Source organism: Python bivittatus, unplaced genomic scaffold (genome assembly GCF_059951505.1).
Source record: "Python bivittatus isolate LINGU-HERP-01145 unplaced genomic scaffold, Pbiv_v1 ctg000750_np1212, whole genome shotgun sequence".
Lineage (NCBI taxonomy): Eukaryota > Metazoa > Chordata > Lepidosauria > Squamata > Pythonidae > Python > Python bivittatus.
In genome coordinates, this window is record NW_028277102.1 from 525,728 (window position 1) to 552,770 (window position 27,043).

The following is a 27,043-nucleotide window of genomic DNA, read 5'->3' on the forward strand; positions in this document are numbered from 1 at the left end:
GTTTGAGGCACTGTGCAAATCACAGTTGCAGCCACTTTGTATCTTGTAGATAAACATTTGCATCTCATTGCAGGTGAACCTTGATTCCCAGACCAGAGATGTCACCAATCGGAACATTTTGCTCCCCACCCGGTCTTGCTTTGACCAGGCCCAGAAGAGGATCTTCGGGCTGATGGAGAAAGACTCGTATCCTAGATTCCTCCGTTCTTTTGTCTATCAAGATCTGGCACAGCCCGGTGGACAGCAGCCGAATGGCCCCTTGTAAACCTGCTGTATTTGTCCTTCCTCCTCTTTTGAAGCCAGCCTAGCAAAGGAGAAACCCTGGAAATTGCTTTGCTTTTTAGGATGTTGACGAGCCAATGAAGTTTGGGAGAAGTGGACTGCTATTGTCCTATTGTGTTGAGATGGTGAAACTGTCCCGTTCATAAACATTATGGTGGATAAAAGAGATAGTGGAAAGCTGGACCCTGACTCATTTGGCATGGACTGGCAGCTTCTCTGGACTTCAGTAAAATATTAGAATTCTAGAATGACAGGGAGAATGGTGCATATTTTGTTTGTATCAAAACGTATGGAAATAATTTTATGTCAGGGCAGATAAAGCTGGGTGTTGCCTGCTGGCATAGTGTTGTCCAAGTTGGAAAATGAAATAGCTGGTTCCCTAGTGTATTTATAAGTCTGTTTCAGCTTTGTCTCCTCTGAGGGGCAGAATTTCTCCAAGATCTTAGACAGAGAAGAGCATTTCCCACCCCCATTTGTATAGAAATATTTGGGATTGAAGTTGGGACCTTCATGTCTTCACAAGGGCAAGCTCTGCCTCTCTGCTTGAATCCCTCCCCAAGTTCATACTGTGCCCACATGGAATTTGGTATGGTGCCTGGCATTTTGGTACCCTGAGAATCATTCTTCAAGAAGGAATTGCAGGAATGTTGTAGGAATTCAGTTCATGATTCTTTTTCAAATTTCCAAGCGAATAGAAGCTGGAATCATGACTCTGTAGCTGACAAGCCTCATGTAGCTGGGCAAGACCAAAGAATTAAACAAAATTCATTAAGGTCTCTTTATCGTTTGGGGTAAATACAGAATCTTGGAAACTGTATTAGGGATTTTCCAGCCTCATTTATAATCAGTGAATTATGGCAAAATCTCTTGAAATAGTTCAAGATGCTTCTTCTCAGACTTCTCCCCACCTGGACTGAGTTGCTGATTACGAGATAAGCTTTCAATCAATTCACCCACTGATCTCTTCCACTACTTTCCCAGCCTTCCCACAATCTCTCACATGGCCTGGGTGCTCCCTGATTAGTCTTTTTGTGTTTACTCAGGCCTCAGAAGCCTCTTGAAGCACCAAAATGAACAAAAAGGATGGAGATCTTCCAGTATGTGGGCCTAACCTATGTTGCAGAAGATCTGAGACTGTTGCTCTCCTCTTTTGAGGTTCCTCAAGTCAGGCCTCTTCTTCTCTTGCAAGATGAGCTGCCCTTGCTGGTGCACCAATTCATGCCTCATTTCTCCTGTCAGATAAAGATGGATAGGGCTCTGACCCCATAGCTAAGCAGAAGAAACACCCTCCTTGCTTATCTATGCATGAAGAATGGCTGCAGCAACAGCTGTCACAGCAGTAGTGTTTCCACTCTGAAAGCCCTGCCTTCAGGTAGCATCTAACATGTAAGAACTGCTGAGAATTAAATCTAGTTCTTTAGCTGGATTCAGATCCCACCCTGATGCATAAGCTCAGACGCAGAAGGCTAAAGCCTTTGGGATTGGCCAAACGTAGTTGAACTACTGGAAGCTGGAAGCTGAGCCAACTAGAGCAGGATCAGCAAGCATTGTAATGATGGACCTCTTCCATTGGTGGGGAATTGGATTAAATGACCTCTAAAAATACCTTCCAACTCAGTGGTAACATTCGTTTTGGCTTCAAGACCAAGATGCCAGTTTACTCAAATTAGCTCAGGGATGGCTGATAGGAAAATACCATGGGACGGCTTAGAAGGGCACATCAGTCAGGAAGCCAGATGAACCTGTGGTCTCTTAAAAAATCACTGGACAGCACAGGAAATGCCAAGCTCTCTCCAGATACAACTGAATCCTGTGCCACCTTGTGATTCAGTTGAACAAGGGTCATTCCAGCCCAGTCTGAGTTTGAATATGGCCTGCACTGTCCATTTCCAGCTTTGCAATGAACTCAGATACAAAGTAAACTCTGCTAAGGTTTATTTTTGCAAAAGTGGTAGGCTTTCAAAAATGTCACTTGCCACAGTATTTATTAAAATGCTTATTTTAATGGGGGCATCATTACTCAGAAAACCACTAGGTGGTGGTGGGGTTTTTTTTTTAATCCGCTTTCAATCGTGACTGATTCTGCGGAGACTGCCTGGACGAGTCCCTGCAGTTTTCCTGGCAAGGTTTTTTTGGAAGTGGTTTGCCATGGCCTCCTTCCTAGGGTGGAGCCCAGCTGGTGGTCACAGGAAATCGAGTCTCTTCCATTGCGTTGCGTCTAGCAACCGGCAACCGATTCCCATTTTCCCGTGCAAGGCGCCACCAGCGTTTTTCCTCCCACCGGGGTGAGAGTACCTACTTATCTACTCACTTATGCTTTCCAGCTGCTAGGTGGGCAGGAGCTGAGGGTGCAAGGCGGGAGCTCACCCCGCTGCGCAGAGCTTGGGCTCGAACCGCTGAAGTGTCGACCATTTCTGGCTGGCAATTTCCAGCGTCATTAAGCCACTGCGCCACCACATCCCTTAGGTGGTGGTGAGTGTCCTCTTATTTTGCTTTGAACCATAGGTGACACCTGGAGGCCTTTCCAAATCTGCCTTCTGGATATATTGAACAGCAACTCCAATCATTCCCAGGGGCTGATGGCTTTTGTAGTGGCAATTCTTCTGGAGCAGGTTTATATACTGAAATAATTTTTTAAAAAACTGCTTCAGTCTTAAAAGTCTCCAGGTAGTACATAAGTCACAACAGCAACAACCCAAGGAGAAATATAGTGAGCTGGCAACTCCCCCACCAATCACGTGGTGGTTGGCCAATGGTTGCTTCCAGCAGTGTGAATGATGTTATGTGTTTGGACATGCATCTATACGTGTTTAGCTGGAACACTTTCTCAGAGTCTCTGTGTATACATTGCCTCACTGTTTCATTTCACATCAGAAACAGTGGTTGTCTGTACACGTACAAGTGTGAAGGCACTTATTTGTAAATGGACATATATTGGGACATGGTATCACAGCCTACAGGAAAAACTGGACAAGTAACTGGAGGGAGCAATCTAGCTTGTACACTTAGAAACCTCCTACAAAATCATCCACAATTTTTGATTCCAGACCAGGTGTTTTCACTGAGCAGCTAGGGGATTACAGATGCCTGGATTTGAGGCCAACATACAGGTAGTCCTTGCTTAAGTATTGCCCTGTTTAGTGATCATTCGAAGTTACAGTGATGTTGAAAAAGTACCTTTGCGACTGGTCCTTGCACTTTCAACCATCACAGTGTCCCTGTGGTCATGTGATCAAGATTCAGGCACTTCCCAGTCAGCAGGCATTTTCAACAGTCACAGCATCCTGTGGTCATGTGACCACAATTTGTGAGCTTCACAGCCAGCTTCCAACAAGCAGTCAATGGAGAAGCCAGCAGTAAGTCGCAAGTTGCAGTCATGTGTTGTCTCGCTTAATGACCATGGCAGAAGTGAGGTCATACGTTTGTCGCAGTCACATGATATCTCACTTAGCAATGGAGTTGCTGGTCCCAATTGTCATTAAGCGAGGACTATTTGTAACTCCATTTAGGCTGAGAGGAACTCATCCAAAATATATATAAGAAGACATTTGCACTTGCCTCCTTCAGTTTCAGCATTTACATTCCACCATGCTGGCTGCATTCGCACAACATACCAAGCTTCGTTAGTTTTAACTCTGGTTTACTGACTGACCCATTTGCCTGGGTTTGCACAACCCATGGAATCATAAACTAACCACTTTGATCCACACAACGTATTGTTCCAAAATGCGGCCTAAGTTCATCTCACGCTAAGCTCCAATTGGAGCTTTGGTTAGGCTTATTCTGCAAATGAGAGTTAGCGAATAAACCATGGTATGGTTTAGAGCAGTAAACTTCAGGGAAACCCAACCAGGAATCAGTCCAACAAGCCACAAGTACTCTGTGTGTGTGTTGCAGGATCCTAATGCTAAAGAGGATCCAACGTGGAACCCGTGGCCCACACATATGGATCAGTTCCTCCTCTTTGCACAACACCTTAGCAACATTTGCGGAGCTTCCTGCTTGCTTGCTTGTTTGTTTCTACACAAGAACAGATGCTCATGAGGTTCAGTGAGTTTTGAAGAGAAAGGGTAGAGAAGGGTAAACGTCCTTTGTGGATTTCATACATTCCTTGGGAGTGAGACCAAAGTAGGAGCAATAGAGATGTTGCTGGCCACTCCCCATTACTGGTTGGTACTCCTGTATCCCACATCACTTTCCTGGAGGCTTAATAATCATAAAGTAACCCTTAGTTTGGATGTGAATGATATGTGGACTGTGATTAAGGTAAGCTAATCAAACCCAAGCCATAATTACATGTCGTAATTGCAGCACTCTGCCTTGACCTTGGCCTTTTTCCAGGTGTCACTCCAAGCCATGCCACAATATGGCTTAGCGTAGCAGTTGAATTAGCTCAGCTGTCTGTGAGACTGAATCTGGCTTATTCAACAAACTAGTTAAAACAATGATTCAGCATTAAATATGAAAATAGCTACTGGCTTAAGGAGTGGGATTTTCCATCCATTCAAGAGAGTGCTTCATAGATCTTGAAATGATGTGCATAAAAGTTTGGGGGAAGTCCTGGGGTAGCATGCAGTCAACTTCATCCAGGGGTCTGACCCTTTCCCTGTCCCTATAGATACATGAATACAAACCCAGTGATTTTGTAGCCAATAGAAACATCTACAAACTTCTTACTGAGTCCAAATGGTTTTGAACAGCTAGCTTTAGAAATGTATATAATTTGAATAATTATAGTGATTTTTTTGAGTTCTAAAGTTTTTCCCCCCTACTTTTGGCATCAGAAATGTATAATTTAAATAATAATAGTCATTTTTGGTGCAAATGTTTGAGTGTTTTCCTTTCTTTAAATAAGTCCTAACTTCTTTGCTTGGCCCATTATGTCTCACAGAGTCTACTGTGCTTATGGTCATAATAGTGAAAGGCCTTTCATCCCAAGCTGATTAAAACTTACTCAGGGCAATAATAGTCTTGCAAAGAAAATAATACAGTGGGAATTTTGGGTGGGCAGAGTCTCTGTGGAGTTCTGGAGCCTACAACTTTGGAGGAGAACCATTTGACATCAAAGTAAGTTTTTTTTAAAAAAGAAAAAACTTTCTCTAAAAAGAAATTTGCATTCTTCAAATGGAAACCCATCAATTAAAATGTTTAGGCTGAAATATGTCTATCTATTCATCCATCCTAGGCACTCCTGCTGGGATGACGTTCCTGATCATTTATTCGGACTAACTCTATTTTTGTATTTGGTTTTGTATTTAACTCTATATTATTTGACAGTGTTCCTACATACAATTCTATGGTTCATTATGGTTTATTTAATTAAATGCATTTTCTGGAATCACACAATGCATAGAAACATATACTAATCACTCTGGCTAGGTTCATGTTCAGGCTATTGTGGGAACATGGCCTTTGTGAGGACATGATGCCAATTTGTGTATTTCCTGAAAGTTATCAAAGCGGTAGTGGTTAGAAATGACTCTACCTGCATTAAAAAAAATAGCTTCAGCCAAGTAGTCTTTGGAGTAGAAGAAGTTAACTCTGCCCTCATGAAGAAGTTGGTTCTCCTCGACCATAGACACAAATAATCCATACTGGAGCAAGAAAGTGAGGTATCTGGAAGTTCTGCAGGACCCTGGACAGCAACAAAGCCATTCAGACATTGCTCCAGCACCTGTGGCTTTGTGTACCTCTATAACATGTTGTTTGGTCTTCAGCCCCTGCTGAGATCTACTTTCTTCAGTGCAAACCTATACATCTATGAACTTCCTAAAGAATAATAACTGCAGAACAGGTTTTTGCTTCCCCTATTTGAGAGTTGGACAAACCAAATAATTTTCTATCCTAGTCTGTGGGATCTGAGCACTATTCCTTGCCAAAAGGAGGGCCTTCCTATCTCTGCAGCTGCAGTTGCTCACTGAAATGTTTGCACAAACTGAATAGCAAGCAATTGTGTATTTGTTTCCTCACAATAGACCTGGACATGATGGAGGTGTGCGTCTACCCTCCCCTCTGTCTCTTATGGTGTAGCTTTCAGTAATGAAAGGATTACAGTACTACTTGATCATGACCATTGATTACTCAAAATTTAGTCAATACATATCGACTAAATAAATAAACAAACAAAAACTCCTTCAAATCATTACACAAGTTGGTGCTCAATAGATATTTTCAAGCTGCATCACACCTAGACTCCATGTCCATTGTAGTCCAAACTATCTGGGTAACATCAGGTGGAATGTTCTACATTATTCTCTTGGAGAGACATCTTGAAATGATCAATACACACAGACAAGTATGGCTTCCTTGATCTTGGCTTACCTTACTGTGTGAACCTAGCCCATTATGCTTGTGAATCATGTTTAGATCTTAATATGTGAATTCCATCAACTGATACTTATTGAACAAAACAGGATTAAAGAAATCCTGACTTAGCACAATGTATGATTGCAACCTCTGTGTGCAAAGAGAAGGTCAGCACAGGGAACCACAGGTGTAGTTGATTTCATCGCCATAGCTAATATGTGGACATTGTGGGTTAGGCCAAAGAAAGGTTTGTAGCTTCCTACTGCTCCATGATTATGTGGAGCAACTCATGAAGAAGGCCTGGATTTATCTTCAGAATACATGTGTGTGCATCCATGCATGTTTGTGTAAGAGAAGAGGCAGAAAAGAAACAATGAGGGGGAAGTGTCTATTTTTTTTTTCTACATTTTAAAACCTCACAGAGAAAAAGAGAGGAACCTGTTTGAGGAAGAAGAGGAGAATAACTTTCTGAAACCAGTGAGAGATGTTATTTCCTTTGTTCTTGCTGGCAAATTGCTTTGGATAGTTTCATAATCTTTTTTTTTTTTTTTACTGTTCACTACAGAGATGCACAAATGGTCAGTTTTGCACTTCTTTCTTTTCCTCAAAACTTACTTCTACTGTTTTTTAAGTATACTAATTTGATGCCATGTAAGGTCAACTTTTCTGCTCAATTCCAGTACAACCTCTTCCAGTGTAAACTTGGGTGTAAGCTACAATAGTTTCCATCAGCTCTGCTTAACCATCATTCCAATTTGATAAATAAGTGCCTTTTTAGGAAAACCTTTAAGGAATTGGCATTTTGGATCTTTACAAGACTTTGGGTCACCCCTTTTCTACTATTTTCAGAGGACTTTATTGGGTGCGGACTATTTTCAATTTTAAAATATGTTTATAATAAGAGCATTCTAAGCCCATTTTATTGGTACTCAATCTTTGATAAATTTAATCTTTGGTAGGTGGTAGAAGACATCCCTTTAATTTAATTCTGCTACTTGAGTGAAAATGCTTCTCCCCCGCTTCCTTAAATTAAGATCCACAATATCTATTTCTAGTCAAGTTTACTTTGGCATCTTACTTAGAAAATTCCACAGTCATCTCATCAATGAAGAGAAGCTATTTGTGATATAGCCCCTGACAAGGTCAACATTTTGATATCAAAAGTCAGAAGGCTGGAGCAACAGTTTTCAACTTGAATGGCTTTAGAAAGGTGCTTGGACAGATCTAAAAAGATAATGCTATGAATACCTATGAACTAGTGATGGACTATATAATACCTCTAGGTTCAGAGACTGTATACTTCTCAATACTGATTGCATGTCTTGCTTGCCTTCCTGAAACATCAGCTTAGTCACCGTAGGAACGGAAGTCTAAACCAGATGAGCTTTGACCTAATCCCATCAGGCTTTTATGTTTTTAGATTGTTGTAGTACCTCCTGAGATTCTCCTACCACTCAAGATCCAAATGTCCCTTCAGGCAGTAATGAAATATAAATAAGTACAACAGGTTATTATCTAAAGAATGAGAATAGTGTGTTGAATATTACTTCCCGGCATGTAAAAAGGGGACTGGGGAATGACATAACAAAGATGTTCCAAATTCTGGAGATTGTCCCTTTTTTAATCAGTAGTCTGCTGGAAAAGACCATGAATTTTTACAGCATTAGTACAGAAAGTTTTCCAGCAAGAAGTATCTTTCCTTAAAAGTGCATTTCTACTCATTTTCTACCATATTTGCACAAAATGCTCAGAACAGTACACAGAGGTGATCATATATTCTTACCCCTCGTAACATGATGGGTGAGGGCAATCTTATCCAAGCCTATATCAATAATTGAACATTTGAATCCATGCTTCCCAGCCTATAATATGGCCACCTCGTTGACTATGAAGACACGGACAAACTGGGAGAATGTAGAGAAGAATGATGAAGATGAGGGGCTTAGAGACTAAATCATAAGAATGGCTAAAGGAACTGGGTATGTTTAAGCTAAAGAAGAGAAAGATAAAGGGAAGCATTTCCAATACTTGACACAGGGAAGAGGGTGTGGATTTATTCTCCAGAGCTCCCAAGAGTAGGACAAAGACAGTGTGTGGAAGCTTTACAGAGGGAGATCCAAACTTGAAATAAGGAGGAATCTCCTGACCCTGAGAGGCATTAAGCAGTGGAACAGCCTGCTTCCTGGACTCATGGGGGCTTCATCACACAGGCCTTTCAAGCAAAGATTGGACAATGATCTGTCTGGGATGGTATTAAGATTCCTGCCCCGGGCAAAGGGTTGGGCTAGACCTCCATGGACCCTTCCAGCCTTATGATTCTATGACTCTATGATTCCAGGTATTGTGAGAAAATACCTCCATTCCCCACTCTCTTGTTTTCCCTGCAAAAATCCAAACTGATTCAATTTGTAAATCATGGCTGGAGACCAGAGGTGGGGATCCTCCAGAAGACATATGGATATATACTGAATGTGCATAAACAATATACAGAATTGGGCTTCTTCAGAAGGAAAATATTAGCACAAGAGACTTACCATCCACTTGAAATACACAAAGCTTCTTTCCCTTGGCTGACTGTCTTATTCCAAGCCACGTGAAGACTATTCTGCTTCCTCACATATCTGGTCCTCCCTCACCCCATCCTCCACCCCACTGTCCTCTCTTTGCAGGGCACTGCCAGAATTTTCCTCGCTGGGAGTTTCCTTCAGCACGGCCACGGTAGCATAGTCACTGTTCTGAACAGCCTGACTCTCTGGGCTGGTTCCCCCATCGCATTGACCTCTGCCGGAGGCCGGAAGGTTCTGTAATTCAGCATAATGCACGTCGGCTTCGTAGGTGTTTTCTGACCCACCCTGGTGAATTGGAAAAAATTGAGCAAAAGGTTGGTGCTAGAAGATTGCAGCTGAATAGGTCAGTTTGTAAAGTTCACCTCTGCTTCATGCAGGGGCTTCCAAAGGGATGTCAGAGAAGTCAGAATGGCAGCCACGACTCTGCGATGGAAGCTCCGCCCCTTTTCTATCTGCCCCACCACACACATCAAAAGGGGCGGGGCTTCGATCACAGAGTTGTGGCTGCCACTTTTTAACCCACACAGCCCCTGGTGGAAGTGCCTGCTTCCCTGCTCCCCTTCTTACCTCTCTCTGAACCCTTTGAGCCATGAGGGAAACTCCAACTTCCAAATTTCCCCTGCCACACTTCCAGCTCTAGATCTGCCTGCCCCGTGTCTAATGGCCCCCTCCATTGGCTGACCCCTTTCTTTCTACTGGTTAAACCCAACCCGTTGATGCAAAGCCCTCCACTCCTCTTTCCTTCAGCCCTTTTCAAATCCTAGCCTTCTTTGCCCCCCTTCCCGTAGCCTTCCTTTCATTCAACACATAATACACCTCTTACTGAAAGAGCACCCAGGCTGATCCATCTCTATCATTTAGCAAAGTGGGGTCACTGTTTAGCTGGTGGATGCTGGTGGGTGCGTGCGTAGGGTGGGCAACAGAAACTGTTTCTTCTCATCCCCCATTCATCCATTCCCTTTTGTTGGAGGACAGCATTATCTCGGCTATGTAGACTGCCCTGCACTTCTGAATAGTCCTTCTTCCAGCTCTGCTGGAAGATGTTGTCCCCTCACGTCAGTGTTGTAATAGACTTGGTACATGAATAAGAGGGATATCATCTTATTTTTCACCACCCCAAGTAAAATGTTTGGGAACATATAACCTGCTAGCATTCGGAAGTCCTTGAAGAGTTGGATGTTCCCTTGGGCATGGGATCTGGAGGTTAGGGGAACCCACCACTGTGAGTGTGTCCTTCTAGAGTTGGGTTTGTCTTCAGCCACTGTTACTTTTTTTACTTTTCTTATTGTGTTTTGTTTTGTTTGCTTTAATCCGATGTGCACAGCCCAGAGTCACAATTGTGAAATTGACCGCTATATAAATTGATAAAATAAATAAATATAACAAATAAATAATCCCCTCTCAAGCAGAACAAAGTTCCTTCTGAAGTGGTTGGGATCTGTCTCCTGCCTTCTCCTCTCCACCCCTCTCCAGTGACCTTCCCTTGGGGTTCCCTTGGCTCAGCCCACGTCTCCTTTGCAGCTGTTCTCCAGCCATCTGGCCTCTCTGTTTCTGCTCCCTGGGCCTGAACCAGACAAGCAGGGACTTTTGTAGAACTGCCTCTCCTACTCCCTTCAGAAGCGGAGGACGGCTGGACTCTTTTAATCAGCCGAAGTGAGTAAAATGCTCTGGACTTGTCCCCTTGGTTGCCCTTGAGATTCCTGTTTGCCCTTGTGACACCAGGAGTCAACGTGGCCATAAGAGGAAACCCAAACAGATGCACGTCCTTGTTCTCCCTGCTGTTCCCTGTTGGCGAATGGGCAAGTCTGCCTTTATCTTCCTTTTTTATTTTATTTCATTTGTTCCTGTTGTTTTATTTTGTTAATTCAAATTTAATTTAATGCCATTGTCCTTCTCTTTACTCTTTTTCAGAGTGAAGGTGGGTCTTCACTAGTTTTCTAACATTTCCTGGCCTCTTATCATTTTTCTTTCTTTCAACCCTTTTTAAAGTCAACAGCTTTTCCTGTACCTTCAGGAGAATATTTCAACATGTGTCTTTTAGTTGTAGACATCATCATCATCATCATCATCATCATCATCATCAATATTATTATTATTATTATTATTATTATTATTATTATTATTATTATTATTGTGGTTGGTCACCCAGTCAGCCAGATGTTTAGACTGGATGTGGCATTTTTATCCACCTATCGAGTCCTTCCCAAGGCCCTGGGATAGGCAGATGTTGTTTGATGGTGTTAAAGGGTAGTAGTATTTCTTACTTGATCTGTTCTGAGGCACTAATAAAAACAGTAAGGGCACCAAATCTAATTTAATTTAGTTCGTTCAATTTAAATGCCACCTGGCTCCATATCACTCTGGGTGGCTTACAATACAGCAACCAAAAAAGATAAGACAAATAGTAAAACACAAAATAAATAAAGGGCAAGAAAAATAAAGGACTAGTACAAGAATTTAGAAAAGAAAAAGAAAGAACAAGAATTTAGAGAAACATTTAGTGCCAAAAAAGCATCAGCCACACTAGTGTTGTTGTTTTTTTTACCCCCAGATCCAGGTGTTCAGTTTAAACTAGTCTCAACTAGCTAGTTTTCAAGCTTCATGATTTTTTTCTCCCAGGAGGGAGCATTCTGGACCCTCAATTCTGGACCATTGTGAAGGCATCATAAAAGAGACGTCCTTCCTACCAGGTGTCAAAGCACTCACAACACCCCTAGATGGTGTCTCCCACTCCCTGCATAAATTAAAAAGTAGTTCACCATTTTGAATTTAAGTTTAAAACTGTCCCAATTCCCCAAGCATCAAATAGATTTTGACATTCTCAGGGTGAATTTGTGTGAGATCTTGAGGGGGGGGGGGAAGATTATCCAACTCTTGCAAAGCTTCATCCATTGAATTTAAAAAAAAAACACTTTTTTTTCATCCACCATCATGCAACTTTGTGTTTTGAAAAGTTTCTGCGCATTGCTCTAAATCAGTCATGGATAGACTTGAGGTTTGCAGGATCTGTTGCTGTTAGGTTTAAATCACCCTTCCTCTTAGCGCTACAGCCGTCACCTTGTGGGGCAGGTTGGGCTGAGGGGCAATGCTTAAAGTCACTCAGTGAGTTTCTGCAACTGAAAGTCACATTTAATCTGGGACTTCAGGAGTCTGCATCAGTCAATCAGCACAAGGTGCAGAACAGGAGGACCAGAAACTCTTAGCTGATGTCCAAGCTGAGACCAAATCCAGCCTTAGGTTTCCCCCAAACTTCCTTATCTTCATCATCAATCTTCTTCTTCATCATCATCATCATCATCATCATCATCATCATCATCATCATCATCATTTATTTAATTTATATGCCCCCAACTCCCAGTGACTCTCATTGCCCCAAGTTGACAGGCATGAGGAGCAGTCTTTAAATTTTTCATTAACTTCAGAGAACTGGGATGTCAAGAAGTTTTCAAAATCTTTCAGAATTCACCTCCCTATGTTCTGTTCATCCCACTCTAAATCCCACTGTACGTACCTGTGACCGTTTTAGCTTCTTCACTGCAAAGACAAAAGGATGGTAGAAAACATATTATTCTGATTAGAATTCTGGTGTCTTTCAGCTATGGACAGCAAAGATATTGTGTTATCAGAGTTTATCACTCCACCCAGAAATTTATATATGAGAAACATTAGACAGGTAAAGGTTAAGCGCAATCTTCCATGCACACTATTTTTGCCTTGAAAATGTACTTCCAACCCAAATTAGCATCATCAAGAATATACTGAAGTCTTTTTTTTATTATTTAGATGTTGCAATGACTTCCATCAACTATGAAAAGCAATTGCAATCAGATCTAGAGGAACGTCCACTTTCTTTCATTTACATAATTTTAAATATAATTTTCCCCAATATAATTTCATATATTACATCCACTTTCAACTATCAGAAATATACATTCTTTTAGGATGCATCTGTCATAGATAAAGGAGGTAGGATTTGCAGATTTTTAAGTGGGATGACAAATACAAGCAGATTCTACCCAGCGTGAGGATCTGGGCTATGACAGACTTTTGGGAATCATGGCATTTTCCAAGACAAAAAATCCCACAGATTTCCTTTACATTGTCTAGTCCAGTATTTCTCAACCTTGGCAACTCTAAGATGAGTGGACTTCAACTCCTAGAATTCCCCAGCCAACCTCTAACAACATTAGAGTTGTTAAAGCTGAGAAACATGGTCTAGTCTGTCATAGAATTATAAAGTTTGAAGGAACCATTTAGGTCATCAAGCCCAACTCAGTGCAGTCCAACTGTTGAGAACTTTTATTTGTAATCCTTGCATGTTTTCCCATCACGTTTCCCATTTTTTTAATTAAAAATCTTTTGTGAGAGAAAGATGCATTTACCTCCATCATGTTAGAAACCTTTCGATCTGATGCACATCAGTTTTCTGATTTCAAAATAGCCCCATGAAAGGAAGCTGTTCTAATTTGGGCTATTGTTTTTCCAGTGAGGATTCAGTGAAAAAAAAAATCTGATTCCTTTTTTACAAAAACTTGGAAAATAGAGTTCTGAACAGAACAGGACAGACTTCATTATGGCCAGTGACCAGTGGAAAAAGAGGCATTCTGCATTTCAAAAGGTTTTATTCCCATCTTTGGAGGGCCTAAATTTGTGTGCCCATATTTAAAGAGTCCCCCCAACTCCAGATACTCACCAATTTTACAGGCCTTGCACATGCATATGGAGAGGACAACAATTGCCAGCAACATCAAGAAGAGAGCCCCAGCTGCAGCATACAGTGCCCAATATGGAACAACAAATTCTGCAAGCAGATTCATCAGGAAAGACGTCACTGAGCAGTCTGGTCCCTCCTTTTCCATTACTATGTCTATCGTGACCAATTCATTCATTCATTCACTCATTCATTTGATTTATATGGCTGCCCAATTTGGAAGGAAGACGCTGGGCAACTTCTAATTTAAACATGAAATGAAATGATACACTGTGCTTTACTATACTTTATTAAGCCTTTGTGACATAAAACAACCACCACAAAATTATGGAATAATTATGTATTTATTTTTTAATTGTCGTACGCCGCCCAGAGTCACCTTGTGTGAGATGGGTAGGTATATAAATATGATAAATAAATAAATAAAATAAATGGAATCACAGAAGTGACCAAGGCCAACCAACATATTGTCCATTCAAAGGTCTTGTGTTCTATATGGGGTCATCCCACAGTCTGGCCAAATGTTTGGGGCAAGAGCCAGATTTTTCAGGTCTTGTGGAAGGACAGAAGGTTTAGAGCCATCTGAACCTTGGGGGAATGATGCAAGACAGCAGGTATGCCCCCTGGGTCCCACTAGATAGCCTTGTTTCATCGAAGGGATCCAAAAACGATTATTTGGTCTATGATGGTTATTCTAGATATAACCCAAATTCACATCACCCTGCTTTATGCTACAGAACAGAGATGGACAACATCTTTGGGTGTACCCAAAATGTGGCCTACAGAGAATTTCCTAACACTTGCTACTGAATTGTAAAAGGTGAATATGACAGAATGGGAGTATTTTCAAATACTAGAGCCGTGCTATACATTGAATTCAAAGGCAAACTTTGCCAGTGCCTAGAGTTGCACCTATCTGCAATTCCTTCCTCCAAACTCATCTTTCCCTGGGATTGCAGAGCAGCAGTGAAGGGCAGACACATGATCCCATATTTAGTCTATAACATTTGTGGGTTTAAAAAAAAAATATTGAATTTAATTAAACCAAACTTTGGCTTTGCCATGACATTGCCATTTCTTTGTCCTCTTTTTCCCCCAAAAGTTTCCTTTAGGAAATGCTCAAAGGCCAAGAGAGGCCTTCAGGCCAAAGCAATCTGCCATAGACATGAGAGTGTCCATGTTCTTCCTAACAGGAAGATAGATAGATGGATGGATGACTAGTTTGGAACGATATTGGAATTATATCACAAAATAGAATCAGCGCAATTACAAAATGTTTAACATTTAATCTAAAAAAGGAATTGATGGCAGGTTGATTTGGGTCTCCTGGCAGATTTCTGACTTGTAGTAAGGTTCCAATTTTATTGAAAAATCAACAGCAGCCAGTAGCAAGATAGCTATGTTGTTGTTTGTTTGTTTGTTGTTTCAAATTCATTTCTAAGAATGACTCACGAGAATTTTGACAGCAAGCCTAGTCTGAAATCTATTCTAACTGCAGTTCCCATAACCACGTACCTGGAAGTAAACCCCGATGAAATTAATGAGACTTACATCTAAATAGGCATTGATAGAACTGGGCCCAAATGGTGACGTTCTCCACTAGATTCGTGGGCAGAGAAATTGGGTGAATGATTTCTCCAAATTTCCCCAGAGGAAGAAATTCTCCAACAATGTCTCACTGAAACCAAGTTAAAAAAAAAAAAATCTAGTGGGAAGAATTCTTCCCTTAGGATATATCTGAATGGTACAAACCCAACGAGCTGGAAGCTCCTAGAGGTTCAACTCATTCATTCATTCATTCATTCATTCATTCATTCATTCATTCATGAATACTTTTACACTGTTTCAATCATTTTAACTGTAAGCAGCTCACAAGCAGCAGAAAATACAATAATACAGTATCCCTAATAAATAGCATATCATAAAAGCATAAAGCCAAGTCATCAGAATATACAATAATATAGTAGTATAATCAGAATCATGGAGAAAATCTCTCTATGTGGTCACTAAGAGTCGAAAACGACTTGATGGCATGTAGTCAGTCCATAATCAGAATGTATAATATTAGCGTAATAACATAATAATTCAACCCTAAGCACCCATCGTCCTACAATCACAAAATCAGATACCATCAGAACACATCACTACACATCCCACTTTCTTCTATTCAGACCTCAGTCCCTGAATGCTCTTTTTCAAAGAGTTAAATGCTCAAAGGTTTTCTGAATATCAAGAGAAAAAGTGCAGCTCTTCTACCTGGTTGAGATGATTGTACAGTGAGAGACTGCAATGGAATATAAGAATGACCCTGGAGGATGGGGAGTGGGGGGTGGGAAGAGATGCTGCCTAGGGAACGATCTGAGAAAAGGGGGAAGAGCCCCCAACTGAGTAACAGAGAAAGAAACTTAGGAAGGAGCCGCCCTGACTGATCAGGCGGTAAATAGGGACAGCAGAAGAATTGTACTTTCAAGATTGATGTCAGTCCTCCCAGGTAAACCAGACAGGAAACACAACCAGATGAGCTACTTCTACTTTACTAATAGCATATATTTACAGAATCTCAAAAGTACAAATCTCCCGCCGCCCCTATTTACTGCCTGATCAGTTAGGGCAGCTCCTTCCTAAGTTTCTTTCTCTGTCCGTTACTCAGTCGGGGGCTTCTCCCCCTTTTCTCAGATCGTTCCCTAGACAGCATTTCTCCCCCACCCCCCACCCCATCGTCCAAAGTCACCCTCACATTCCATTACAGAGTCAGGCCATTCACATAAGCCTTTGACCTCCTTGCAACCAAGGGTAAGCCCTCACACTGGAGTTGGGCAGCCAATACATTTAAATAAATAAATAAATGACAAATACCGAAATAAACTTCACCAAAACCCTTTTCACTTCTGAAAGACATTCTGAAATCAAAATCACTTCCCTCAGATGAAATGAGAAGGAGTAGAAGGACGGCAAGGAGGTTTCTCTGCCTGGCACCAGTCACAATGTTTTGCTATTTTTGATTATGCACACCGGGGTTTCGTATTTGTCGTGGTCAAGCTTTAGCAATCTCTCCTCCACCCCATTCTGGGTGGTACCCTGAGCCACTGGGGACCAGAAAAGACGGCCTGGTTTGAAATATTCTGCCATGGAGAATAATCTGAACCCTACAGAAACTAGATATTTGTACAGTTTGCTCTCATTGAATGTGAGGTTTTTAATCATTGCATCATCATCATCATCATTTTCATATTTACATGAAATTAGAATCTAGATGCCAATTCAGTCTAACGTGTAGAGTTTAATGTTCTGATTGTTCCTTCCCAAGCATTCCTTACACATTTATCTATAAATAAATTAAGCAACCACGAACCATCCGTCCTGCATTCTTGCCTTAGTCAGTGCCCACTGATGAACCATTCGCCAAATATTCCATTTATCTCACGCCTAACTTCCTTCCACCATAAACTAGTCTTACCAGATCCAGCAACCAACCCTGAACTCCATACTTCCATAATTCTATAATTACAGTACAAAACTTTCCACAATTCAAGGCTCTTCATTTTATCACATCTTTTCTCTCAAGAAATGTACAATAAACTTCCTTTTTCACACGCATCCATTTCTCAGGGTGCACTTCTCAATTCTGGCTCATGGTGACTCATGATCTTTCAGTCACGATTCTGCCAAGCAGTTTCCCAAGGCCCGCCGGCAAATAATCCCTTTTGGGTACACACTCTGGCTATCTTTTTTGAGTGTAGGAGAATAATATCAGCTTTCTTCCAATCATCAGACACAAGCATAGTCTTCAGACTCACATTCAACAAGCAGCACAGCCTCTCCATAAGCAAACCACTTCCGTATGTTAACGTTTCTCCAGTTACACCATCCACGCCAGCTGCAGCACTACTGCTTTACAGCATTCTCACAGCCATCGTACTTTGAGATTTAGTTGCTGATTGGGTCTCGGCCATTCATTTTTTACGCTCTCTCTCATCGCATCCTGTTCTATCTATTTATGTCCCACTGATCCCATTCATTGAGAAGGTTTCACAATGTCTCCTCAAAACTCATCTGTTTCTTTCGTTAACACCGTTCATTGGCATGCAATATCTAACTACCATCAATCTCTTAACTCCTATTTCCACATGCACCCACAACAATCTAGATGATAGCCATTCATACTTTCTGGCACACATTTTAGCCATTCTGTTCATGCTTAAATCTATACCATCACTTCTATACTTCTATTCATCAGCCCCACTCCACAGGATCAGGCCACCATCATTCTGTTCTGTATTTTCTGTCTCTTGATTTCACAAAAATACAACATACATTTTTTTTTCTTTTTCTTTTCATTTCATTCACTGATTCATGATCTTTATCATTCATTTCTCTTAGATTCCAAGTTGCAATCTTAGAGATAGAGAGAGAGGGAGAGGGAGAGAGACAGAGAGAGACAGAGAGATGTAGATAGGATTTGTATACTGTAGTCCAAACAGATTCATGGCAGATTGTAGAACTCATAGAGGCTTACATATGCCATGGCTGACAGGCTGATAGATATTGATCTGTGTCACCCATCATGGCCTTTGGCCAATCAAGGCTTTCGCATCATGCTTTTTAGTAAGAGAGGGGAAGAGTACCCTAAGTTGCTAGTCTTAATCATACTCCTGCTTCTTGAAACATTTCCTGGTAATGGTTAAGGACAATGCTGATTGGTTTTCACACATTTTAGCCAATATACTATAAGCACCAACCATCATCATGCTATTCAATGCAAGCTCAATCTTTAATCTAGAGGCTACCTTGCAACCCAACATACTGTTAACAGTATCCCACCACCTAGGACATGTATATTCAGTGGGCTGTCAGACTCAGGATGTGTCTCAAAATTCTGATTTCCAAGAAGACTTGCTAAGGGTTGTTGTTGAGCTTGCTTGGAGTAACAGTGGCTTCAACTTGCAATTAAATCACCATCTGGAAAGCCCCCAAGGTCATCCCCAGTTCTAGAACATGGATTCCTCTTCTGAAGAAGTTTGATTTTGCGATACTTACCAACTGCATTTACTGTCTTCTCTCCAAAACGACAAAAAATGTCCATTGTCATTGGGGAAGGGTTCTGAAAAACAAAGGACAGAGAACAAATGTCAGAAGAAGATTTATGGAAGTGACAGAGGCATAGAGGGAACGATCCAGTGCAAATGATAAAATGTGGGTTGCAACATCATCCTGCACACTTTATTACTATTGTTGATCGCACAGTCAGCCAGATGTTTAGACTGGATTTGGCATTTTTATCTACCAATTGAGTCCTTCCCAAGATCATCATCATCATCACTATTTCACCAAGTACAAAATGCTGGGGCTGATGTCACATCACATGTTTCATCATTTTTCTCTTCATTACATCTTGCACCAGATTGCCGACTGATGGACAAATCATTTTAGGGAAATCCCTGTCCTGTAACTGATCCTAATGGGAACCCCAAAGGTTACCCTGGAAGGGGTAACCAGAAGTTTCACTTACAAAAAACACAGACATACAGTGTTTTAAAAGCCTAAAGGATTTAAGCAGTGGTGCTTCTACAGCAGACAAGTGGGACAAATTTGCAGGGTTCACTCCACAGGCCCCACAAGTAACTGAGGCAACGTACATTGCAATTTAATGATCCATTTCCCTCCCCATATGATCAAGTTCTACAATTGCCTATCAGCATCCCTGGCTTCACATACACTCCATAAATGCAGTTGTATAACAAGCCATGGACCTCCTCATTTGTGAGCCAGCCTGGTGTAATGGTTAAGGCACCAGGCTAGAAACCAGGAGACCGTAAGTTCTAGTCCCACTATAGGCACAAATCCAGCTGAATAACCTTAGGCCAGTCTCTCTCCATCAGCCCTAGGAAGAAAGATGCAAGAGCAAACCACTTCCAAAATCTTATCAAGAAAACTACAGGGACTTGTCCAGGCAGTCGCCAGGAGTCAACACTGACTTGAAAGCACACACACAGACCTCCTCATTCACCAAATCCTTTCCACCTTCAGAAATCATCTGGTCTTACTTCTGCCTTCTTCCCAGTTGTTGTCTCACTTGAAAGCAGTCCACTTCTAGAACTACTTTAGACCCTTCTTCCCCTTCTTACCTTCTTCCCCTCATCCAACCGGATCTCCTCTGTAAGTTTCCGTTTCCTTCACCATTCCAGATACTCGAGCGTCTACCTTCAACTGCCTGCCTTCTTTTGGATCTGAGGTATTTCTGCTTCTGGCAGACGTAAAAAAAATATATGTTCGCTGAAACTTCTGCTTCCACCAGGAAACCCAGTCCTACCACACAAACTAGAAGTGGACAAGCAGATGTTTCCACTCAGCCACAAGGCTGAACAAAATAGGCCTGAATATGTTTCTCTGTGTGGGAGGGGAAATTGCCGAGTTCATTCAGCAGAAATATTGGCCCAGTTCCACTGCATGTTTAACTGGGTCAGTGGAAGGGAGCGATATAAGGGTGTTACGGAAACATCAAGAAAGGGGTCTAATGGTCAAGTCAGTTAATTTCAAGGAGTTTAGATTTAGCCACATCAGAGGGTTAACTTAATTCTCCTCACTCAGGTATGCCACCTAGTTCAGTCGAAAGCAGCACTGGGGAGGAAGAACAATGGAAAAACAAACGTCTCCATTATAGAATTGCCCTAATTTTTTTAAAATTTTTATTAAAAGTTTTTACACAGCTAAAAGACAAATACAGAAGTATATAAAGAAAAACAGAAAAGAAAAAGTGCAGAAAAGAATACTATTAAAGAAAGGGGGGGGAAAGATAAAGAAGTAACTTCCGCCCTTCTTTATAGCAGTTACAAACTCCTTCTTACCATTACAATAATCCCTTCAGCCCCTTATTCAATCTTTTTTTCAGTCGTCAAACCCAGAAATCAGCATTTCACTTTTTCCCACTTTCAGCAAAAAAGTCTATAAAAGGTTTTCAATCTTTTATAAAAGTATTTAATGTTTAGTCCCTGACCAGACAGGTTAGTTTTTCCATCTCTGCTAGTTCTGCCATCTTCACAATCCATTCCTCCATTGTGGGTGTTTCTGTATTTCTCCATCTTTGTGCATACAATAATCTTGCTGCAGTTTCATATATAAAATCAGTCTTTCATAAGTCTTTTCCAGTTGGCTATCCATAAGTCCCAATAAGAAAAGTTCCGGTTTCATCTCAATATTAATCTTCAAAATTCTTTGTATCATCATATGGTAGAATTGCCATAATTTGGAATCACAGAAGACTCTTCCCAAACAAAAATGGTCTACCGTGGGATTATCCAAGATTAATGTTTTTGTTGTTGTTATAGTTGGTCACACAGTCAGCCAGACGTTTAGACTGGATTTGGCATTTTTATCCACCTATCGAGTCCTTCCCAAGAACCTGAGATAGGCAGATGTTGTTTGATGGTGTTCAAGGTGTCGTTGCAGGATATAAGCTGTTCCAAGTAAAGCTGCCTTTCGCAAGTGACTGAGGGTGATTTTGTCACTGCCAATGGTCTTCAAGTGGTGCTCCAGATGTTTTGGGATTGCACCCAAGGCGCCTATAACTATTGGTACTAACTTTGCTTTCTTTTGCCATAGTCGCTCTACTTCTATTTTCAGGTCTTTATATTTTGTGATTTTCTCCAGTTCTAAAATTATTATTATTATTATTATTATTATTATTATTATTATTATTATTATTCATACCACTATTAGTTAAAGTAGCATGAGGGTCAATGAACAATCTGAAACTTCATGGAGGGGTCAATGAGCTGAAGAGTTGGGAGCCACTGGTTTTGACCCTGTCATTCTAATTGCTACCAGAAATATTGGTGGGGAGATAGGGCTGGATTAATGGCTGGCTAGGTTAAAGGTGCTATGGAAACAGCCCATGAAAACTGCTAGTCTCTGCTCCTACACAACCTGTAGAAGTGAGGGAATTCTAGTGCCTTTAATTTTTGTGGTGTGTGTGTCTTCGAGTCAGTGTTGACTCCTGGCAACTGCCTGGACAAGTCCCTGCAGATTTCTTGGCAAGGTTTTTTGGAAGTGGTTTGCCATTGCCTCCTTCCTAGGGCTGAGAGAGAATGACTGGCCCAAAGTCACCCAGCTGGCTTCATGCCTAAGACGGGACTAGAACTCATGGTCTCCCAGTTTCTAGCCTGGTACCTTAACCACTACACCAAACTAGCTCTCCCAGTGCCCTTAATACTTAAGTAGATCTTCAGAAGCTTGGACCAATCTTGTTCCTGGGCAACGTTCTATGTTTCTTTGGAAGAGACTGTCCCAGGCCCTCCATAGGCAAGTGAGGGATTGTCTCCCCCACTACCAGTCTGCCATATTATTTAGATCACCCCCCTAAGTCCTGCTGTGCTGCCTGATTGTGGCGGGGGGTGTTCCTGGGAGGGATGAGTGAAGAATGCCAGAAGTGTATACCCAGAATATAGAATCCAGCAGAGTCACCCAAGGTATGAAGGTCATCCCAGATGCTCACCTGTACCAAGCAGGCACCTATACTGGGCAGCAGTGCTATAGAAGGAGGATGGAGGTAGAACATCACTTTAGTGCCAGTGGCAAAGGCATCATCTCATACTGTGCTGAAGAAGGCCATTCCTGTATTTTATCAAGAAAGCCACACTGATAGACAAGGTAAAGTGATTGATGATGCAGCGTCGAATAATGGGCCCCTCAAGTCAGATGGCACTCAACATGCTACTGAATTGATCTTAGGGTCTTTCAGAGTACTTATGGTGTTTCTAGGTTAAAGCCTGTTGCCATGCAGAAAAATAAAAACTGAAACTGAAAAGATAGACTTAAAGTGGAAAGATGGAGCATAAGAAGCACGGGCATGGGAAAGCTCAGCAGTGCAAAATACGAAAAGAATCAACTGCAGATTAACTTTTAGGGATCAGTGAACTGAGACTGGACACTTTCAGTCAGAAGACCACACTGTTTACTAACCAGAATATGAAAAACAAAGAAGTGAGATATAGCCAGGACTACACTTGGCTACAATGCAATCAATGACACAATAATATCAATGAGACTTTGTGGACAACCCTTTAATATGATGACTGACCATATTTTATTCATTTTATTTATTTGTCATATTTATATAGCTGCCCATCTCACTGTCCAGTGACTCTGGGCTCTGTACAACGTTAAAAACAATATACAAATTATTATTAAAACTTTGAAATTATAAAAGACACAGAACTAAAAACAGAATAAAAAAGCAGTTCAGAACCAAAACTCAGATGTGGGGCACTCACGTTTTAAGGGCAAATTGCATAAGCGGCATGCAGCTAACCATAAATGCCATGTGCATACTTAAAATGCAGGGTTTTCCTGCAGTAACTAGCAAAGGGCAGGGACCTTGCATTTAGCAGGAACTAGATGCACCTCCCAGGGCCTAGGGGAAACTACCAATCTTCTGTTCCCTGGAAGCAACAAATCTTTTGCTTCTCACTCCAGTATTTCTGGATATGAATCAAGCATTTCCCAGTTAGAACCTCCCTGCTGTCCATTTCCTCCTTTAAACTCAGTTCTGTTTTGTACTCAGACCAGAAAATCCAAACTGTGAATTGGCTCTTAAGATCACCTGGAGGGGCCCAGGAAAGTAACCATCTCAAATACGTCTTTATGCTCCAGCCACCGATGCAAAAGAACAGCAATCAGCTTTAGAATTGACAATGAAGATATTGATCTTCTGCATTTATACTCTCAACAACAAAGGAACCAACAGTCAAGAAATACATTGTACACTAGCACATTAGTAGGATGACGATGAAGGCTTTGGAAAAGATATTCAGATGCAGTGAAGTGTTTAAACCTACAAAGATTAGAATCATGCAGGCCATAGTGTTCCCCGTGACACTCTATGAAAATAAAATTGGACTTTGAAGAAGCGGGATAGAAAGATTATTGACGCTCGTGAACGTTGGTTCTGGAGAAAACTCCCGAGAATACCATGGATAGCCAAGAAAACAAAGACCCGGATCACTGAACAAATAAAGCCAGAGTTCTCTTTCACAGCACAAAGGATCAGGCTCAAAGGATCATACTTTGGATGCAAGACCTTGCTCTCCCTCTCTATAACACTGGGAAGGATGGAAGAAAAGAGAAGAAGATGATGACCAACAGCAAGCCAGATAGATTCAGTTACAGTGGTGATGAGGGCACCTGGAAGACCAGGTTGGGGACTGATTATCGTAGAGAAAATCTATGTGGTCACTAAGAGTCGATATCAACTTAATGGTACATAATCAATCACTTAGATCAGCAGGACAGGGCTCCTGAAGATATCCCTGCTGCCAGAATATAAGGGAACTTCCCCCTTGGATCAAGCCAAGACCCATCTTAGTCCAGCATTTGGTTTCTCAGTGACTTAACCAGGTCTGAGGTGCTTGCACACAGGAGACAGAGGCATAGACCCTCCTATTGTTATTCCCTGGCAGCTGGTATTGGGGGTCAGGCTGCCCTCAAATCAGAGGCAACACTGAATCTTCAGGACCAATAAACTTTGATAGATCTTTTCAGTATGAATTTATCCACTTCCCTTTTAGAAAAATCCCAGTTAGTGGTAATCCCCAAGTCTTGTGGCCATGAATGCCAAAAGTTAATTATGTTCTATTATATTACTGTTTGAAATCCCTGTTCCTTTTTATCCCCCTTTTTGCATTTTTTCCAGCTCTGCTCATCTGTTTGGCATGCTGAAAAGAGCCTTCTCCTGTGGGACTCTTCCAGTATTTAGGAAAATAGTGAAAATGCTTCTTTTTCACCAAACTTAATAATTATTTTAATGTTACCAATTTTATTATTATTTTTTCATTTTGATTGCAACTGTACAGATTTTATCGTTGTATTTTGCCATTCATATTTTAATTGCTTTAAGCAGCTTCTGTGTGTGTTCATATATGCAGAAAGGGTACAATTTCAATAATAAAAATATGTACACTGAATGCAAAATATCCCATCCAAAGTAGAATTCACTATGTGCAATGATCAAATAGATCAAGACTTGTCCATCAAGGCCATTAAACTAATGATTTAAAATATGATCACACAGTCTGTACCTCTAGTATGCTCATCTCAGGTAGGATGAAAGACGTTGTCTAATCCAGGGACTTTCAAACTTTTCAGGCCACAAAACCTGTTAAGAAAAAAAATATTGGATTCCCTGGCCAAGAGGCAAACTCTAGTGATAGAAAGTTGGCTGTGTTGGAATGAACTCCCCACCCCACTTAATCTGTTCTGAAAGCCCATCATGTTCTCACAGAAAGTTAGGGTTCCACCAAACAGTTTGAAAACCCCTGATCCAGTCCTCTGAGTAAGATGTCGTTTCTGCCAGGGGTTTCAGTTTCTGTAGCAGGTAGATCGGCAGGGGAAAGACTTGTTCCTAGCAACAGAGTTATGCATAGCTAAACTAACAACACACATAGCTGGTTGGACAGCTCGATTCAACACCTAGGAGTTGTTTCATACCCACATCCACAGTTACAAACCTGATTTCACACCATATGCAGAGATGTGGACTGGAAATTTTTCTGGGGTCAAAATTTACCTCAAAGAAATTTCCCCTTCAAGCTAGTTCGGCAGTTTGAAACTTAAATGAGATTTGCTTTTCAGGTGATTGTTCTCTTGAGACAAGGGGACTTTATTGGGCTGATTCCAATGGTTGGGAGAGAGAAGGAAGAGGCAGCTTGAGAACTACAACTCAAGAAGAACACTGAGGAACTGGAAAGAGTACAAAGAAGACCAATGAAGATGCGAGGGGCTTGGAAGCTAACGTCTATAAAGAGCAGTTAAAGGAACTCGGTATGTTTAGCCTAAAGAAAGGAAGGCTAAGGGGAGACATGATAGCAGCCTTCCAATACTTGAAGGGCTGTCACAGGAAAGAGGATATGGATGTATTGACCATAGTTCCTGACATTAGGACAAGAACCAATGGGTGTAAGCTTTACAGAGGGAGAGTAAAACTTGAAAAAAGGAGAAATTTCTTGACGGTGGGAACTGTTAAGCAGTGGAACAGCCCGCTTCCTAGAGTCATGGAGGCTCCATCAATGGAGGTTTCCAAACAAAGGGTTAGACAAGTATTATGAAAATTCCTGCCCTGGGCAGGTGGTTGGACTAGAAGATCTCCAAGATCCCTTCCAACCCTGGGAGTCTATGACTCCATGATTCCATGATTCTATGGTGTTATGAACCTCCAGAGAAGCAAGACCGAGTAGCACAGAGGTGAATATGTTAATTGGGGTCATATAATTTGGGAAGAAGACACTCTGTGATGGAATGGAATTATGAAGGCCAAGCTCAGGGAGATAAGCATTTTCTTAGCTCACCAGAACCGTGTGGGAGGAACAAAAGGATGAGACTGGCACCTCCCTGAGGAATTCACACCGTTGTGGCCGGAGGACTTTGGGAGCTGGGGTTTGAGTCTGGGAAGATTCTTGCTAGAGGTTGTAGCTAATAAACATAGCTGGACTGAATTTACATGGTCTCTTGGAGTTCCTTGGACTAGGCCTGACAACTCTCCCCAAAGGAGGGGCTGCTGAGACTCCTTCTTGTCTTATCCCCTGCAGGCCCTGCTCCTTTGTCAGTTTGCCCATTAATACACTAATCGATAAAGCTGTACTCTCCACTAAGCATTATATACTAAACTGCACACAAACATATTCCCGTCTGATTTGATGACAAGACCCATAAAGAATCTTGTAAAGCACCAGACAGGAAATAAAGAATCTTGTAGATCAGACAGGAAACCTGACCAGATGAGCTAATTTGACTTTATCGTAAGGCTACACTAACAGAATCTTGCAAGTCTGATAGTACAAATATTCCACCGTCTTTTTTAACCACCTGAGAAGTTAGTGAGGTTCCTTTCTGACTCTCTTTCTCTGCCCATTATGCAGCTGTGGGCTACGCCCTCTCTTATCTGATCGTTCCCTAGGCAGCGTCTCTTCCCCCCATCTCCGAAAGTCATTCCGACATACCATTACACTCACTGTAACTTTAAACTTGGTGCCTTCCAGATGTTTTGAACTACAATTTCCACCATTTCTCAACACAACCCAGGTTGGCTGGAGCTGATGAGTATTGTAGTTCGAGACTACATTAAGCAGCAGGTTGGGGACAAGGCTGCATTAGGGTACAAGGTTGGACCAAGATATTGAAATCTAAA

At 41.5% G+C, this 27,043-nt stretch overlaps 2 protein-coding genes across 6 annotated transcripts in view; one reads left to right on the plus strand and one right to left on the minus strand.

Annotated features, from left to right (window-relative positions):
• Window positions 1-465, plus strand: part of LOC103067337 (regulator of G protein signaling 3-like) — a 28,478-nt gene extending 28,013 nt beyond the window's left edge. For all 3 annotated transcript variants that reach the window (XM_088128565.1, XM_007437615.4, XM_088128566.1), the window contains one exon: window positions 74-465. In XM_088128565.1, the coding sequence (XP_087984691.1) occupies window positions 74-265 (192 nt within the window). In that variant the 3' untranslated portion in view covers window positions 266-465. The remainder of the gene's footprint in view (window positions 1-73) is intronic.
• A 3,922-nt stretch (window positions 466-4,387) lies between these two features.
• LST1 (leukocyte specific transcript 1) lies at window positions 4,388-20,188 on the minus strand. 3 transcript variants are annotated; one of them, XM_025172812.2, is made up of 5 exons: window positions 19,992-20,188; window positions 18,904-18,967; window positions 13,849-13,956; window positions 12,667-12,689; window positions 4,388-9,440 (listed from the first exon to the last, which is right to left on the minus strand). In XM_025172812.2, the coding sequence occupies exons 2-5, from the start codon at window positions 18,953-18,955 to the stop codon at window positions 9,189-9,191; spliced, it is 435 nt and encodes a 144-aa protein (XP_025028580.1). In that variant the 5' UTR covers window positions 18,956-18,967; window positions 19,992-20,188; the 3' UTR covers window positions 4,388-9,188. The 3 variants fall into 3 exon arrangements, with proteins under 3 accessions (XP_025028580.1, XP_007437678.2, XP_025028581.1); XM_007437616.4 differs by lacking the exon at window positions 19,992-20,188 and adding an exon at window positions 19,862-19,981; XM_025172813.2 differs by lacking the exons at window positions 18,904-18,967; window positions 19,992-20,188 and adding an exon at window positions 16,723-16,979.
• Window positions 20,189-27,043: the final 6,855 nt, after the last annotated feature.